Below are 17,942 nucleotides of genomic sequence, written 5' to 3'. Positions count from 1 at the left end.
ATAGCCTGTCACTGACTTGTGCCTCCAGGCCTCCAAAATGAAGACATTTTAAGACTAGCTGAGTGTGAAGACTTATAAAGCTTGATGCATCATCTAGGCCACTGTGTGTGTGCGCGCGCTTGTGTGTGTACTCATGTGTGATACATTTTGTGCCATTGCAGAATCCTATTGTCAAAATGGTTTATGATATTTTGATTCTATAAGAGCACCTATAGTTGATCTCTTCTGACTCTGTTCATATGCAGTTTGCTAAAATTGATGTTACGGGTTTAGTGCTGTTTTTCAGGCACACCGATTTCAGAATGAAACTTTAAAAATAGAAAATCTATTTTTAAAGCAACACCTAAGCTATATCTTTGTGTCTAATAAGTATATAAAGAGAATTTAATACAGGATAAATCATTTGTTATTTTTATTTTTAGAAATAGCACCTTAAGAACGTTACCTTTACCAAACTTTGATTACATTTAAATCCACAGTAGTGTTTGAAATATGAAGCTAAAGAAACTAAAGGAAATGTTGCTTCTCTGGTGCATTGGGAAGGACATTCTGAGTTTTAAACTTTCCATAAATTTTCTTTTAAGTGGCTGACATTAGATCTTTTTGATTCAATGTATTTCAAATATCATATCACTGATTCTGAAAATGAATGACATGAGTAAATGCCTTCATAAAATTCTTTTTGAAAGAGAATATATGATTACTGGCAGAATGATTTACTTTTGAGTTTTAGTTAAATTTAGAAAATATCTGCCCATTATCAGTGTGTGCTTTCCTTTCTTTTTCTTTTTTTTTCTGTGCAAATAATTTGCTTTCCCAAATGTGCTTAAAGCTTTTTGTTTTTGGCAGAATTGTTTGGATTGTAAAGTGTACTTAACTTATTTTTTTAATATAGTAAAAAAATATAGGTTATTGCATCTTCTGTATTATGATTTCATGTGAATAATTTACCATTTCTTTCTGTTTTCCATTGAACTATTCAGTGGTCGGTGAAGATGGTAAGCCCTGTGTGCTGATCTATATACTGTGCAAACATTAAATAATCTCAAAACATTGTTTTATTTAATTCAGAACAAGTGTTAATGTACATCCACATTTTCAACTTGTATGTTTTTTCTTTTTATAATTTAATCCATAGTCCAGCATATGCCAAAACCTTTTGGGTGTCTTAGATTAGACAGTAATGTGGTTAACTGTCATCAGCCCATCAAATTCTTAAATGTTATTGGATAGAATCTGTGTCATGTTTAAGAGAATTTAAAATTTTTTAATAAATTATTTACATGGTGCAAAAGTTGTTGTACAGTAGTAAAATTTAGAAAAAATACTTTTCTTTTTAAATACTTTTTTAAAGGTCATATAAACTTCTTTATTTTATCATAAGAATTATTAGGTTTGTCTAATAGAGAAAAAAGTTTAGTTAATTTCATTATGGGTTCAGTGCTTTGTTCAGAAGCACAGGTAATCTGTTTTTGTGTGTGAGTGTGTGTGAGTGTGTGTCCCCATCCCTCAGTGTTTGAGGTGTTCCTATATACATTTATGCACACAAATTGAGTTACATTATGAAGACCTAATCCTCAAATTATTGGGCACTTGCATAGAAAACTATGCACACAGGTTTAGAAAACAAATTACTGTTTTAGTCATTTGTAGTTGAGACTTTTATAAGTTCCTTGGTAGTAAGAGGAGTTGGTAAATGTCTTGCTTGTTTTTGTTTTGAAGACCTTGGTAAATAGAATGGATTTGCTTTGTGCACTTATATAAAAAGGGTTATAATGTTGAAATGGGATATCAGGAATGCAAGTGCCTTGATACCTATTAAAACATTATATTTTTTTATTTCCTTAAATAATGTTCAAGCTTTTCAGAAACATTTTTCAAATATAAATTAGAAGGTTTTCTTTGTACTGTTACATGATAGTGTAATCCCTGGGCCCCAAATTAGAATGAATATAACAAATTACATTGAACATTAGCTAATAAATATAAAGGGACTTTATATAGAAGATTTTGATATTCCATTATTTACTTTAAATTTGACTGATTAACATTGCCACAAATGCCTGATACAAAACACAAGCCACTTAGACAGGGCCCCACTTTTAGTCGTCATGCTTGTTGAATGCCCATAGTGAGGCCACTGAGTAAATATTCTCAGAGGTTCTTGTTAGTTAACTGTAACATATGGTCATGGCTTTTCTTGTAAGTGAATTTACTTTTGTTTAAAAGTAAATGATGCAGGCATGGAGAGGTGGCTCGTTGGTTAAGAGCTGTTTTTACAGAAGACCCAGGTTCTATTCCTAGCACTTACATGGTCACATGGTAGCTCAGAATGGTCTGGAGCTACAGTTCCAGAGGATCCGATGCCCTCTTCTGGCCTCTGCAAGAATGAGCTGTATGTACAGACACTGATGCAGGCAAACATCCATACACATAAAATTATAAAATAAAATAATTTAAAGGTAAATAAAGTGTCCTTGTACATAGTGAAATCGAGCCATTAAGCATATGTTAAAGGTACTAGTAGCCCAGAGAGCAAGAATACATTTTATTTTATAAGCTTGTCTTAGCAGCACTTTAAAAAATTGAACAATATTCAACCATTTAAGGTGAAAAATAAGTGTTAATTTTTGGAATGTCATATGTTAATACAGGTTATATTAAATTGATTCAGTAATTAATAATGGTTCTGTTATAATCTCTAATAATATAGCTGAAGTAATAATGGTTAACATTTAAGAGGAAAATGGAACCAAGTGTGGTGACACACTCTTAGCCAATACCAGGAGGCTAAGACAGAAGGCCTGGGAATTTAGGGCAGGGCTACACAGTGAGGCCTAGTCTTCAGGAAAAAGACATCATTAATAGAAAATCTCCTATATACCTGCATTTCATTAATCTAGATTCAGAAGCATTGAAGCCTTTCTAACCAAGAAACCTTAAAGGATTGTGTCAAGACTGGGCATGGTGTCACATGCTTGTAATGGTAGCACTTAAGAGACTGAGGCAGGAGCATCTGAGCTCAAGTTACAAACTATAGTTAAGAGACTGTTGTCTCAACAAAATAGAGAGAGAGGGAAGTGGGATTATATTTTTTAGAAACAACTGTGGTGTGTAATTCAGTTCTACAAAACGAAGATTGGAAGTGTATTCCAAATTATGAATATAATTTCCAATCAGTAGATTATACCTTTAATGTTTTAATGATCAGAAATATTTTGTTTCCAAATGGTCTAATAAATGTAATCATTCAAAAACTATCTGCAGTATTGAAATATATATTAAATCAGTTGTCTTTAAGCGGTAAGTTGCTTATCTTACTCACTTACGTACTTTATATTTTTATTTTGCACATTCATGGTATTCAGAATGTCATGACAGTGGGTTTTATTCCTAACGGTTCTATGTACGAGAACATACACAGTAACAAGATAATGTAAATAAGAAGTGTTCTGTGTTCCCATTCTGTTGTTGCTGTAAGAAGCCTCATGTGTTTAACTCTCCCGAGACTTGAAATAGTGTGATACAGTTATTACTCACCTGTATTTGGTGAGGTTTCTGTTTTTATTTCTGCCCATTTTCATGTTTTATAAGAAATTTAAGCTCTTTTTACTAATTGCTATGTAGATTTTTTTTAAAGATTGAGGCTAATTGAAAATTAAAGTTAGTATTCTTATTTTATAAAAAGGTAAAGTTTAAAAATAAAATATCTAAAGCTGTCTTTAATAGTGACTTAGACTCTCTTTTCAGGGCCCAGCACTAGAAGATTTCAGTCATCTGCCACCAGAGCAGAGGCGGAAGAAGTTACAGCAGCGCATTGATGAACTCAACCGAGGGCTGCAGAAAGAGTCAGACCAAAAGTAGTGTTCCGTTAAGCCCTCATTGTTCTTCCTTTTAGGGCCTCATATGATACATGATACATAGAATATTTCTAAATCATTTATTCTTGCCTGGGGGTATAGTTCAGTGGTAAGAGTATTTGCCTAGCGTTCATGAATACCTGAATTCAGTCATCCCCCTTCCCTGCCCCAAAAGTCATATATCCCAATTGAAACACTTCTGGAATTTTTTTAAAATGTTTATTTTTATTTTATATGAGTATTTTATCTGTGTGTGTGTGTGTGTGTGTATGTGTGTACACAACTTGGGTGCCTGTGGAGGCCAGAAAACCTCTGGAACTGGAGTTACAATGGTTGTGAACCTTCATGTGGGTGCTGATAACAGAACTTGGTTCCTCTAGAAGAGTAGTCAGTGATCTGAGTTATCTCTCCAGCCCCCTGAAATGCTTTTTTTTTTTAAGGGGGAGGGGGGAACCATACTACCTAAACTAGAAAACATTATGACTTACATGTTATTTAGGCAAAAATCAAATAGAATATTTTTTTAATTGCAGATTTTTTTGTTAGTTGCTATTGGAGTTCCTTCTACAAATTTGTAAAAATAAAACAGAACCCCAAGACATGGTAATTCATTGTCAAGAGTAGTTTTACCAGCACCAACCACATCTTATATATTGTTTAAATTATCAATTGAGTTCAGAACAGTTGATTGAGGGATTATATACACTACTCATCAAACATTTTTCATGGAGTATGTTGTCATTAAATCCTTCAAAATGGCTATCTGAGGTTGTTCTTACTGTATAAGTGGAAAGGTGGAAATTGGAAATTATTAACTGTTGTACTAGAACAAGGGAGAAGTATAGGATGGGTTAGGAAAAGTCTTAAGGTACTGTCTTGTAGCAGTCTGTTGGTAATGGGGGTGGGGTCTCTAGAAGTTTTGAATGGGCACTAGGACATTAACAGCTGTCCTAGAAAAGACTGAACCTAATGTAGATGAGGAAAGGAGACAAGGAGTCTTGTTAGGAACTCACTTGTAGATACTGAATTGAAAAGCAAGCAAAATAAAGTTTGAATTGAAAGTAGTGGTTTTGCTTATGTTTTGTGAAAAATCCACACAGAAAGTGTCTAGTTGAGTTTGGAAATAGACACCTAGAACTGGAGAGAAACTGGAGACAAACATTGGAGGAGAATCATCTGAAGATGAAACGGTCTAAAGAGGATGAGATGAGAAGACACTGCTTGTCATTTTATGTAACAGACATTTAAAAGTTGAACAAAAGAAGAAGCCAATGAATGATTGTTAAGAAAGCAGAGGCGTGGAGGAAAAATCGAAACTAGAACAGTTAGGTCAAGAAGGAAGAGTATTAAGGAGTATTAGTCAACAGTGTCAGGTGCTTGTGTCAGACAGCATTGATTGGATGTAGTCTAGGGTAATGGGACTAGAGAAGAGGAGGTAGGCTAAGAAATTGGCAGGGAGCTGAAGGGGGCACAGTTAAAGATGGCATTGCTATTTCTAGCACAGGTGAGTGGGAGGACAGTGGTGCTGTGGGAAATGAGATAAGGAATGCTGCAGGAATGATGATGCTCGGTGCAAATAGAATGAGGTTGATTTAGAACCAGGCGTGGTGTCACACATCTGTAATCCTAGCACATCAGAAGATCGAGAGTTTAAGGCCAGCCTGGGCCACCTAGTAACAACCTGTTTCTAAATAAAGCAACCTAATGAATTTGATCTGGAAAACAATATGTGTAAGAACAGTGTAAAATATTCCACTAACAGTTTATTAAGCCCATATATGCGTAAGTTACATAAGACCTGAGAAATGTTTTTCATATTAGAAGTCTTTTGACTGTGCTTGACTGTTTACATTTATGTTTTAAAAGAGTCTTCCTTAAATTACTCATAATGTATACATAGTCATATACAGACAGACAGCCTTATGTGAATTTTCATTATTAGGATACATTTGTCTAAACTTAGAAATGTGACTCTTTAAGGCTGAGGTAAACTTTAGTCCCCAGTGAAACACTTAAGTGGATGGTTAATCTTGTGGTTTCCTTTTGTTTCTCAGAGAAGCACTCAACAAAATGAAGGATGTGTATGAGAAAAATCCACAAATGGGGGACCCAGGAAGTTTGCAGCCTAAATTAGCAGAGACCATGAATAACATTGACCGCTTACGAATGGAAATCCACAAGAATGAGGTACATATGTTAACTCAGCAGTCTGAAATAAAAGCATATTTTTAAGTATTTTATAAGATTTATAGTGATTGTGTTTTGCTAGACTTATATACCAATATTTATGTTTTAGAATTTATGAATTGAGATATAATTATGATATATAATTATCAAATTAACAGCCTATTGGTTTTGTTATTTGAACCTTCATATAAAACTAAATATACTTTTTTTTTTAAATCAACTCTAAAATTAATTCTCTGAGAATCATAAAGTCTGAAAGTACATTTAAATTTAGGGTGCCTTAGGAGTTTCAGACTTACTGAACTGTCGGGTATTTTGTCTTTTTTTCTCTCTGAAGGCATGGCTCTCTGAAGTTGAAGGCAAAACAGGTGGAAGAGGAGACAGAAGACATAGTAGTGACATAAATCATCTTGTGACACAGGGCAGAGAAAGGTCGGGGTTTGTTTTAGTTTTTATTTTTAATTTCATTATTCATTTCATTTTTATCCTTCTTTGCCCCATTAGTAAGTTTGGTTAAATAACTTCAGTCTTTTGGAACTATTTTGTATCTTAAGTAATGGTTGTAGGAAAATTAGAAATTTCATCTTGTTCAGTTCTAGTTTACTACATCCCTGAGCATGTAAGAATAAAAATAACAACACAAACTAACAGACCTAGGAACCTCGGGGATGGGAGAGATTCCCTTAAGGTTTTTATGGACTTGGTTAGCTTATGATGGGGTGGGGGGGGGGAATGCTATCAAATTGCTTAGAGTTTGGTGAAAAAGAAAAGGAGCTGTGTCTTAGCTTGGACAGTTTTCAACTTAGCTTTTGCAAGGTCTCCATCCTGCTTATGACATGTCTTCCTTAGTGTAATGTGTTTGTTTTTCCCTATCATTAAAAAATCAGAAAACTGGGTTTCATCTTTGAGAAAATTTGAGAGGCCTAATATCAGATATTGGTTTACTGATTACAACATAATTTGAGCATGTTCTTTTTTTCATATTTCCTTAATCTCAGTTTCCTAAAAACACAAAATGGAAGTTAAAATACTCACTTGTTGCTGGCAAAGGAAATGGTGTGGGCAGCTAGTAGTGAAATACCTGGTCATAGTGTGCGTTTCACAGGTGGGAGTGCCTCCTCTCCAGCTCCTGTCACTTCAAGAGATATATACAGATAACTGGATTTTGTTATTAGGCTAAAAACCCAACTAAATAAGTTTAGTTTTTCTATTATGTGTGATTTTAAAATGTGGTTTTCTAACTTATCTAGCAGTGCTGCCAAATCTACTGCGTGTATGTGTTAATCCGTTCTTTTGGATTTTCTGAATTTCTAATTTCCTTTAATCAATTGGAAATTATATTATTTGAATTTGGAGTATTTTGGTTTTAAGTAGCAGATTGAATTTTTATTTAAAAAATTAATAGAGGAAAAGTGCACTTCATTAAATAAGAAACAGCCTAGATAATATTCTTAGGACTTGATTTTGTTTTTTGCTTTGGTTTTTGTTTTGTTTTTCCTATCTCTTGGCTGTCCTTCTTCCTGTACTGGGTCTGTTTTAAGGCTCCAAATGATTTTTTTTTTTAATTGAAATTTGTAGTTTTCCTCCAGGTTTAAGGAGAAAAGGAAGTGAGCTTCTGTTGGTAGTCCTGGGCAGAGCACTTTTGTATGATAGTGCCCACCTCTGTGCACATGCTGTATTCATGGTATCTCATGTGCTGTGAACTGAATGTAGACCTGGGTGAATCTGCTAAGGACTGTTTCTCATTTTAGAAGCCTGATGTTTACCACATAGTTCTATTTCACCTTTAGATCCTGTACCAGTGGAATGTGTTTACTGAGCATTTGATCTAGAACATTGTAACCTTTTAAGTGGTTACTTTAGGAAATTAAGTGAAGAATCATTTTATATTACTACAAGCAATTTACATAGCTAATGTCTGAAAATAGGGCTCAATATGAAAGTATGTCATTGATACCTAATTTCCCCTGAGATCCGCTTATAAATAATACACAAAGACTTGTCATGATGTGATACTTGATCAGAGATACTTTCATGGGTTTTAGTCCTGAGGGAAGTTACACTGACGATGCAAACCAAGAAGTCCGTGGGCCACCGCAGCAGCATGGCCACCACAGTGAATTTGATGATGAATTCGAAGATGATGATCCCTTGCCTGCTATTGGACACTGCAAAGCTATCTATCCTTTTGATGGTATGACGTTCTTAATATATAATATTTGATAAAATTGGTTCCTCAAACACAAAATATGTCACCATTTATTTTACTATGCTTAGCTAAATGATATAGTGTAAGAAAATTACATTCCTGGTTCATTAATTGTATAGTTTTAACTATGATATAAATATAGTATTACCCCTACCTCCATACCCATAGCTGAATTGAAAGAAAGTCATGCATGTTGCTAGAATACTAAAACAGGTGATCATCTATCAACTCTAGGTAATAGAGAATTTTCCCCAGATCTTAGATCTTTCATATGCTGAAATAGCTTGAACATATAGCCCAAACCAGGAAGTAAATGACTCTTCATGCTCTTCATTGCAGCTAAATAATATCAAGAGCCAAGTATAAGGCATAACTGAGTGCTGTCATTGTATCCTGATTCTGCAGGCTTCCCCCTTCAGATGAGAGTAGCAAAGAAAATGGTAGTTTCTGATTACTGTGCCTTCTCCTATGATGGCTGAAGAGTAGGCTCGTGAGGGGCAGGAGGTTTTGTCACCCTCTCTGTAGACTTTATAGTTCTCTTCTTTAACTAACAGAAGAGCAAAATAGCATCTTCATCAACAGTTATGAAATATTCTACAATTTGACACCTTTCTCCTTGTGTAGGTTTTACATTTAAAGGAATGGGGAGATCTCCTAGTGAGTAAAGGCTCTTGCCTCCAAGCCTGAGAACCCAAGTTTGTTCCTGAGGGCCCATGTGGTAGAAGAAGAGAATTGGTGCCTGAAGTTGTCCTCTGATCTCCACACCTGGGCCATAGCACATGCTTACTCACATGCATGCACACAAGCACAAATATGATAGGTTTTCCATTTTCATGTGTAGGTCTGGTATACACATATGTAGGTTCATATATGTACAAGGGCGCTAGTTCATGTGGAGTCATCCTTAGTTCTTCTTTCCCTTTACTCAAGAGTCCTTCAGTAGAACCCAAAGCTCATTGGTATGGCTGATCTGGCTAGCTGGCTTGCTCTGAGGAGCAGCTCTGTATATGTTCTTCCTTTCCTGCTCACAGCCCTACTTTTTTCTTATCCATACTTCATGAAGCTTTTGGGTAGGCACTGCTCAGATTTGGGGAGAGAATTAGAATTGTGAAATAGTGATTAGACTACCCTATGAAGTCACACAGTGCTGCTGTGGGTCAGTTACTAATCCATTATACAGCAGGTGATACAACCAGCCTCATGGGCTTATTGTGTAGTTTACATGAGAATGTGTAGAATTATGTTGAGTAAACTAGAAAACATTACAAGGAGGATGCTGCTTGTGGCAGTCAGTGGGTTCTTGCATCTAGGTACAACGAAATTTAGTAGTAGTAGTAGTTTGTATTATGTTGTATTTATAATTTTTATTAAGAAAATTATTGCAGTGCTTTAATTCCACTTGTGTTTGAAAACTTTCGCCTAGGACATAATGAAGGTACTCTGGCAATGAAAGAAGGCGAAGTTCTGTACATTATTGAGGAGGACAAAGGTGATGGGTGGACAAGAGCCCGGAGACAGAATGGCGAAGAAGGCTACGTTCCCACGACATACATAGATGTAACTCTAGAGAAAAACAGTAAAGGTGCAGTAACTTACATCTAAACTAACCAGGCATCTTTGTGCCATGTATAACATAAAATGACAACACATTCCACAGGTCAGAAAAACCAAAAAGTCAAGGGCATCCTGATCTATATTGTTCACTATGTGAGCTGAGTGCAGGCCTGATCAGAGAGATGTGAATATTGCCACAAGAAACTCTCTTTGACGCCTTACTGTTCAAGTGATGTTGGTGTGGAAGCTTAATTGATGCCTTTTGCTTTCTGTCCTGCCTAAGTGTGTGTAAAGGATGTGTGCTTTTCTGCCTTATAAATAATAGATTTGATTATTAGGCAAGAATCATAGGTAGAATGTTCCCTGACCCCCTCACTTCAGAGGCAACAGTGACTGTTGAACTGAAATAAACAAGCTTGCTCTGAACTGCAGGAAGCTCATTTCCAGGAACGTCTTGACCTAGGAGCTTGAATTTATAGCTTCAGGTTCTAGGAAGAAAAGTAATAGTTGGATAATTGGGTAAAATAACAGCCATTGTCTTTGCTAGTCTTAACTTGGTTTCTTAAAGAAAGAGAATCTCTGGTAGATAGTCTATTTAATATGAGCTCATCACAGCATCCCAGGATAAATCACCTGTTGGAGCTTGTATGCAAATAAGACAACATTGAGACCTGAAAATATTTTCAGGCTTATGGTAATTTTTAATGATGTACAAAGTTCATTCCAAGTTAATCTTAAACTTGTACTTTTCACTTGAAATTGTCTTTTAGGAATATTGCATTAGTGCTCATTTAGCATTTGGCAGTTAACGCGTAGAAGAATTGAATCTAATTCAGTGAAGATAGAGGACAGTCTGGAATGGAGGAACGTGCTGGCAATGTTGACTCTTAGAGGAGAAACATTTTTTCTACTAAGATGAAAGAAGGCCTCTGTACTACCATTGAGGGCTTCATTTTCTCGGGATCATTGACTGTCAGAGTAGATACCTTTTTTCCATTGTATCACCAGAAGCATCTGTTGGAATCATTGTCCAGTCAAGAGTTGTACAGTCATGTGGCCATACCCCAGTTGATCGAGTGGGGAAGGAAAGGGAGGAAGCAGTAACACTGGCCTTTGCTTATCTTATGTTTCAAAGCTGGCTGGTGTTTTTAGTAGCTGAGTATAAAATACTTTTAGGAACATTTGGGATGAACACTTTAAACTGAATACCCCTTTTGGTCTTACCAAAGGTCTTCAGTAATTGTTTTTTTCTTTTTCCTCCTGGACTGCAGGTTCCTGAAGAGGGTTTCTGAGGAAATGGGCAAGATGTTGAAGGAGGTTACATGCAGCTGCTTTTGGGGGGAGGGTATTAGAGTTGTCAGGCTCAAAGAGAAAGTGAGAGAAGCAAGTTGCATGAATGCATGCAGATTTTTTTTACTAACTTCATTAGCATTTCCATACATTAAAAAATTCATTATAGTACCAGTCCTTAAATTCCTAGTTCACATGGAAGAAAAAAAAAAAGCCAGCAATGGCTAACCTTTTTTTCGTTTATTTTACTGATACCAAATCAGAAAGAATGCAGAGCTGTCTTAAAGTTTGTCTTACTTTGGGCTGTCCCAATAGGACTGTCTTCATCCAGCTCTGTTTTAATTGGCTTTTAGACCCGTCGTCTGTTAGAACCCTTGCCATTTGTCAGTGTCTGCCTGAGCCACCTCCGTGCTTGCTTAACATCCTGTTGCATGTCTAGAGTTATCTGGGCTTAGATTCTTCAGGCATGTCTTTGTAATCCCTTGTTCTTGTCAAAGCCTTTGTTTCGTTCTGCGTTTGTAGTGCAAATCACTTTGTCAAACATCTCCGCACTAATGTTTCCATATTAGTATTTGTGTATGCTGCTAAAACTTCCCCACTGCAAACATTCCAGTTTTGGCATTATGAAGACATAGTCTGTGAACCTGAAGTATTTATGATAAGAAAAAGAAAACATCTCTGCTCTAGCCTACAGCCCAGTTAAAGAACTCTGTGAAATGTGACACATCTTCAGCACCTCAGTCTGGGAAGACTCTAGTCAGCACTGAAGTCCTGGCATAATAAACACAGAGGATACGCACCACCGAAAGTACTGTTGTCAAAAGTCAGCTGCTTCCATTCAAATGCTGCCTTAAACTCGAGTGCCTAAATCTGTTGATTGCCAACACTACCACTACAGTATCCCACAAAGGGCTTTATGTGCCAGCTCAGTGCTCCTCCTCCAACTCTGTGGTGTCGCCGCAGCTGTGATGTAGCCTCGGTAGGTGGCTTCTAGAGCTCTACCATGTGCAGTGGTGCATCTTCAAATTTATGCATCAAACTAAAGACCTGTCCAAGTCCATTTTACTTTCATCAGTATATTTATGACAAGTTTGATGGACTTTCCCCTATTGTCTTTTAACGGGGTGATGACGATCTCATTTGGTTATTACAATGATAGTCTGTTTTCAAGTGATGCTTTTGTTTGAACCAGATAAAATTTAGTGAAACTTTGTAATGATCTATGTGCACTTTTACTTGTAAAATGGAAATTTCTGTATGTTTATACTTGTAAATACAATTGTCGTTAGTGCTCTCATTGCTCATGTTGTCCTGCCTCGCATTTGTGATTCTGTTAATGACTTGTATCTGAACTAATTTCTTAGTGGTCTTGTAACAGGGACATGGGTGGGGTGGGAGGGGTATTTGTATCACTGAAGCTCCATTAATTTGGTTCCTTACTGTTTTGAGGGGAGAAAGAGAATGTGAAATGTTCTGTGTATTATTGGATTTCAAGCAATATTTTAGAAACTGTGTGACTGCTTTAATAATTTTTTCCAGTGCTATTGGAATCATACTACCAGTTATACTAAAGCTGAATGACAATTGTGTGAACATTAATGCCTTCATAAGATCAAGTATACCACTGTTATACAGCTGACATATAGTGTATTACCTTTGAGGCTAGTAAACTATACAGTTTTAGATATTAAATCTCGTTACAGGGTTATTTATAGAATGTGACATTATTCTATACTGACAGACTACATAAAGTAGTTTTAAAAAGTAGTGCTATTTTTGTTTCAGAAGTTAGCAAGGAGAAGGAAATGTGATCTGACTGTGTTTGTCTTCTGTACGAAGCCTGAAGTGCTTATGTTTTTCTGACTAACAATCACAGAGGGCAAAGTTCAAAGCTTTTTTGAAAAGACTGTTCTTTTCAAGCTACTGTGTGTTTTTTAAAGCTTGGGTTTGCTTCCATAGGAGACAAGTTCCTTCCTGTGGAGTAGTGCGGCCTACATATGGGTTATACCATTTGAAAAGACACTCGTGCTTACCCAGTTAAATCATTCTTAAACTTTGAACATGTGAACTGTCTAAAAGAAATCTCTTAATTTTGCAGTAATTTCACTCTTTGTGCACATATTGATTTCTTAATGGTAAAATGCCTTGTTTATGATAGTGTTCTCTGTTGAGAATATTTTCATGGAATAAAACAATCTTTTCATGGTCAGTTAAGATGTGTATTTATCTTTTACTCTGGTGTTTGAAGCAAAGAGTTGCGATACTTCCAATAAGTGTGATAGCGTTTAGATAACTCAAAGTAGACGGTAAATTCCTAAAGTGAGACAGTGTTTGGGAGAAGCCATTATAGGTACTTTATTCTGGGTTTTTAGTTTCTTCCAAGCTTTGCTAAAAGAAACAATAGATGTTTAATTAGAGTGAATTTACGTCAAGTGTAATAATTTCAGTTTATTTTTATTCAGCAGTAGCCATGTTGCACAGACTTGCTTTGTCCCCATCTTCTTCACTGCATCTGTAAGAGCTGTCCCTGGACCACACAGTCTGATCTGGCCTCTGCACATTGGCCAGAATTTCCTTCCTGACTAGTTGCAGAACATCCATGCTTCCTGGGAAAAGAAAATGCATGAAAAGAGAACATTTGCTGCAGTTAGTGACACATTATTGGTAACTTTCAGGAAGTCTAATTTCAGAAGAATCATCTCTTAAAAAGGCAAGTGGTCAACCATTACTGCAGGTTTTTAGAAGCCCAAAGGGAATAAAGCTTCAGTAGAGATTCTTGGCAGGGAGAGGCTGCAAGTTTTAAGATGATGAAAATTGAAAGATCAGTGCAAAATTTGGGTGTAGACAAGTGCAAAACAATGAAAACAGCAGCAAAACTTCAAACATTACAGCTTCAGATAAGCAGAAGTTGTTTGTGTGTGTTTTCCTTAGGCTGTGTGTGGGAGGGGGGCATCCAAGACAATAAAAAAGGCTTCTGACTTTGTTTTCTGGAAAGAAAGGAGCCCAACCTCTTTAGAAGGATGTCACAGTGTTGAGTTCTCTAGGGGAACAGAACTGATCTATAATACTTATTACAAGGTAATTTATTAGAGTGACTATTGTTTGTTTTTTGTTTTTCAAGACAAGGTTTCTCTGTGTAACAGTTCTAGCTGTCCTGGAACTGTCCTATTTGGTCTTGTGGACCAAACGGGTCTCGAACTCCCAGAGATCCACCTGCCTCTGCTTCCTGAGTGCTGGGATTAAAGACGTGCACCACCACTGCTTGGCTTGTTAGAGTGGCTTTATAGTTTGTGATCTGGCTAGTCCAGCGGTGGACATCTCAGTAGAGAGGCCAAGAATCTAATTGTTTTTCAGCAACTGTCTCAGCAGGTCTTTTGCCTCTTTTGGGATCCTCAAGTGGTAAGCTCTAATACTAGTGAAGGGATGTCTCAGCCTCGGCCTTAGAGAGGAACTTGCCAGTGAGAATGAAGGCACGCAGGCAAAGATCAAAAGCTTCTTCCTATGTCCTCTTTATGTGGTTGCCACCAGGTGTGGCCCAGATTTTGGTTGAGCCTTCCAACCTTAAATGATCCAGATTTAGGGTGAGTCTTCCCGGATCAAATGGTCCATTCAAGAAAACCCTTCACGGCTGTGCCCAGCTGCTTAGATTTTAGTGCTCCGGACGGATGTAGGCAAGCTGACAATCACTGTCTGCATTTATAGAGGTCATAGAAAGTAGAAAGGCACCAAGAGATTGGGAAATGGGCAATCATAAAATTTGGAGAGTAATTTCTGGAATGTTTGAGAACAATCCTTAAAGGTACTAAATTTCCCCAGCTTTCAGGGGAAATTTAATAGGAAACTGACTTACGTTCTTATGAAATTAAGGCCTCATTTCATAAGATGGAGAAGTCTAAGGCATACGTACTCTCCTGATCTCAGCACCACTGTGAAGAGTCCTCATTTTTGTGAGATGCAGTAGACCACGAATGGGAGCTTTTGTAACAAGCCGGTTTGGTAACCCAGCATGTCAACCCTGAAGAGAGTTTCTAAGGACCACACTGAAGAAGCATTTGTCATGCAATTCAACAAGTGGAGAAACACCATCACCCACTCTTCTATGAAGAACCATTATCTTGAATTTGAGTTTTGGTTTTCCGAAATGGTTCATTTTATTTTGGTACCCTGAACAGATGATTCAGTAGAGGTGCTCCATGTGAGCGGAGCCGATGTTTGTGCTTTGTGCGCTCATGCATAGCTGTAGTGAAGTGTTAAATGTTGACTCTCATACTGCTCAGTGGGAGGAGTAACCAGAAAAGTCATAAAGTGAACTGTTAAGTCCTTGCTCCTGTGGTCACTCAGCCCTTCTGGTGTGAACACTGGACACAAAGCTAAAGTTTACTATGGTTTTCTTTCTTCACATGTTGAGCTACACTGGTATCATAAACCTTTGAATGGGAGGGGCTCTACTCTGCTCACTCCACAGAGAAGTTCCAAAAGGCTGGATATCAACATGGGTTGCAGGCCGCTCGACAATGCAGTAGTCCACCCATAGAATGGTCCTAAAATCTTTGCCTTATTTGGGAACTTAATCTGTGCAGTGGAGGGAGGGCCTGGGCCCGCCCACCTTGTCCATGTAAGTATGGGGAAAGGGACTTGGTCTACTTAGAAGGGAGCTCTTTGAATGACACAGCACAGCTGTCATGTTCTCCTCTGCTTGGTTGGTCTCCAGAATATTATCTGTCTCCCTCTGCTGACCCACTGAGAAGACCAAGTGCCTGTGACTCAGAACTAGAGGAAACCCTAGTAGATTTGCCCGGCCTGTTAATTCTTCAGCCTCTTTCCCTCTGGCATTTCTCCTGCTTCACAGCATCTGTTTGACAGCCCACTGGCTTCCTGATTGTCTGGAATGAGAACAAGACTCAAGTGGATCAGCTCCATCCCGTTGTCCCCTTTGTCTCCTCTGCCACGCTCTGGCCATTGAGTCAGCATGGAGATGGGATCTGGAGGCATTGCTGCGTGGCTCCTCTCTTCAGGGACGGAAGCACATTAGTACATTCATGGCTGAATTCAGAGGACGAAGCGACTGGAAAATGCAGTTCCCTCTGTGGAGTCATGGGAGGGCCATGCCTTACGCTGACTGTTAGAAACAGGAGTCTACTACCCACTAGAGAAACAAAGAATCTATATACTACCGGCAGTTTGGAGTACTTTTATCTTTTCGCAGTTCTATTATGTAGTTTATTGGAGAAGTAAAACAACTCATTTTGTTTGGTTTGTACATTGGATTATATACGTATTTGTGTATTATGGATATATTAACAGCTCTTGTTAATTATTTTCACCTAAGGTTTATTGTGAGATTATCCACATACATACATAGTTCATTTTACTGTGTATAGTAAAATTTACCCGTCATTTTGGTGGACACTTTTGGTATTTCCTGAACTTTCTAGTTGAAATAAGTGTTGCTTGAGAATATTCACATGTGTATTTCCGGCATAGAAGTTTCTCTGAAATTCACACCTAGAAGAGGAACTCTTAATTTATATGTTTGTGGGGGTTTGATTGAGAATGGTCTTCATAGGCTCGTGTATTTGTATGCTTGATCCTTAGTTGGTGAACTCTTAGGGAGGATTGGGAGATGTGGCACTGGGGATGGGCTTTGAGGTTTTAAAAGTCCACACCAGGCATAGTCTCTCTCTGCCTACAACTTACGGACCAGATATGAGCTCTCAACTACTGCTCCAAGCATTATTCCTGCTTGCTTCTCACCATGCTTCTGACTGTGATGGTCTTGAACTAACCCTCTGAAACTGTAAGCAAGCCCCAGTTAAATGCTTTCTTTTATAAGTTGCTTTGGTCATATGTCTCTTCACAGCAATAGTAACTAAGACAGTGATGAATTAATTTTCAGTTTTAAAAATTGTGCCACATTTAACCTCCAAAGTTACTGTATGTAGTTTTACATTCTAATAATTTCTGTGTGAGGATCACTTATTCTACATCCTGTCACTCTTTTTTTTTTTTTTTTTTTTGGATTTTTGAGACAGGGTTTCTCTGTAGCTTTGAAGCCTGTCCTGGAACTAGCTCTTGTAGACCAGGCTGGCCTCAACTCACAGAGATCCGCCTGCCTCTGCCTCCTGAGTGCTTGGATTAAAGGCGTGCACCACCACCGCCCGGCTATCCTGTCACTCTTGTGAGTCAGGCATTCTCTTCTGTCAGTTCAAAAGATGTCAAAGTTCATTGTAGTTTGGGTTTCTCTTAACTCTTGTGGGGCATCTTTACATGTATATCGTGTTTCCCTTTCTATGGAAAGCCCATTTTTATCTTTGACCTTTCTTTCCCTTTGGTTGGTTGTCTTTCATGAGAATGCTTAATGTATTGAAGATGCTAATTGTGTCATTTGTTTGTGTAGCACACCACAGCTAGATATGAAACATAGATACCTAGTTTTGACTCAGACAGTCTCATGGGTAGCATTTATCTGAAGGCTTGCCAGGAACTAAAGGTTCTTAGGTTGTTGATAGGGTCTAGTTCGTTGCTGATCTCTGACCATAGGTTTACCGTGTGGACCTCTGTCCTGGGACGCTGTCAGTGTAGTATCTTACAGGGAGTGGTCCAGGAGAGCAAAGAGCCATGATGGAGACCTAACTTTGTGCCCTAATGTCAGGTGTGACATAACGTCTGTCCTCTGCTTGTGAGCACAGTGACCAACCCTGGCATAGTGTGAGTGGAACAGTACATGGCTGTTAGTAGCAGAGGACAGGGAACATTGTGGCCTTCTCAGAGCGTGCCTTTCATACCAATCTTTCTTCAGTTCTGTGTTGGTTCTTTCCCACTTATTCTTTTGATGAGGTCCA

At 37.7% G+C, this 17,942-nt stretch overlaps 1 protein-coding gene across 3 annotated transcripts in view; it reads left to right on the top strand.

Annotated features, from left to right (window-relative positions):
• Positions 1–13,309, top strand: part of Fnbp1l (formin binding protein 1 like) — a 74,423-nt gene extending 61,114 nt beyond the window's left edge. Inside the window, exons 11-17 of one of the 3 annotated variants that reach the window (XM_005357222.2) lie at positions 984–998; positions 3,751–3,860; positions 5,915–6,047; positions 6,385–6,479; positions 8,093–8,241; positions 9,680–9,838; positions 11,082–13,309. In XM_005357222.2, coding sequence (XP_005357279.1) covers positions 984–998; positions 3,751–3,860; positions 5,915–6,047; positions 6,385–6,479; positions 8,093–8,241; positions 9,680–9,838; positions 11,082–11,089 — 669 coding nt within the window. In that variant the 3' untranslated portion in view covers positions 11,090–13,309. Of the gene's footprint in view, positions 1–983; positions 999–3,750; positions 3,861–5,914; positions 6,048–6,384; positions 6,480–8,092; positions 8,242–9,679 lie in introns of all 3 variants that reach the window. The other 2 variants (XM_013350031.2, XM_013350032.2) reach the window with 2 other exon arrangements.
• Positions 13,310–17,942: the final 4,633 nt, after the last annotated feature.

This window comes from Microtus ochrogaster, chromosome 21 (genome assembly GCF_000317375.1).
Source record: "Microtus ochrogaster isolate Prairie Vole_2 chromosome 21, MicOch1.0, whole genome shotgun sequence".
Lineage (NCBI taxonomy): Eukaryota > Metazoa > Chordata > Mammalia > Rodentia > Cricetidae > Microtus > Microtus ochrogaster.
Note: the sequence above shows the minus strand (reverse complement) of the source record. Positions and strands in the feature narration are given on the sequence as shown.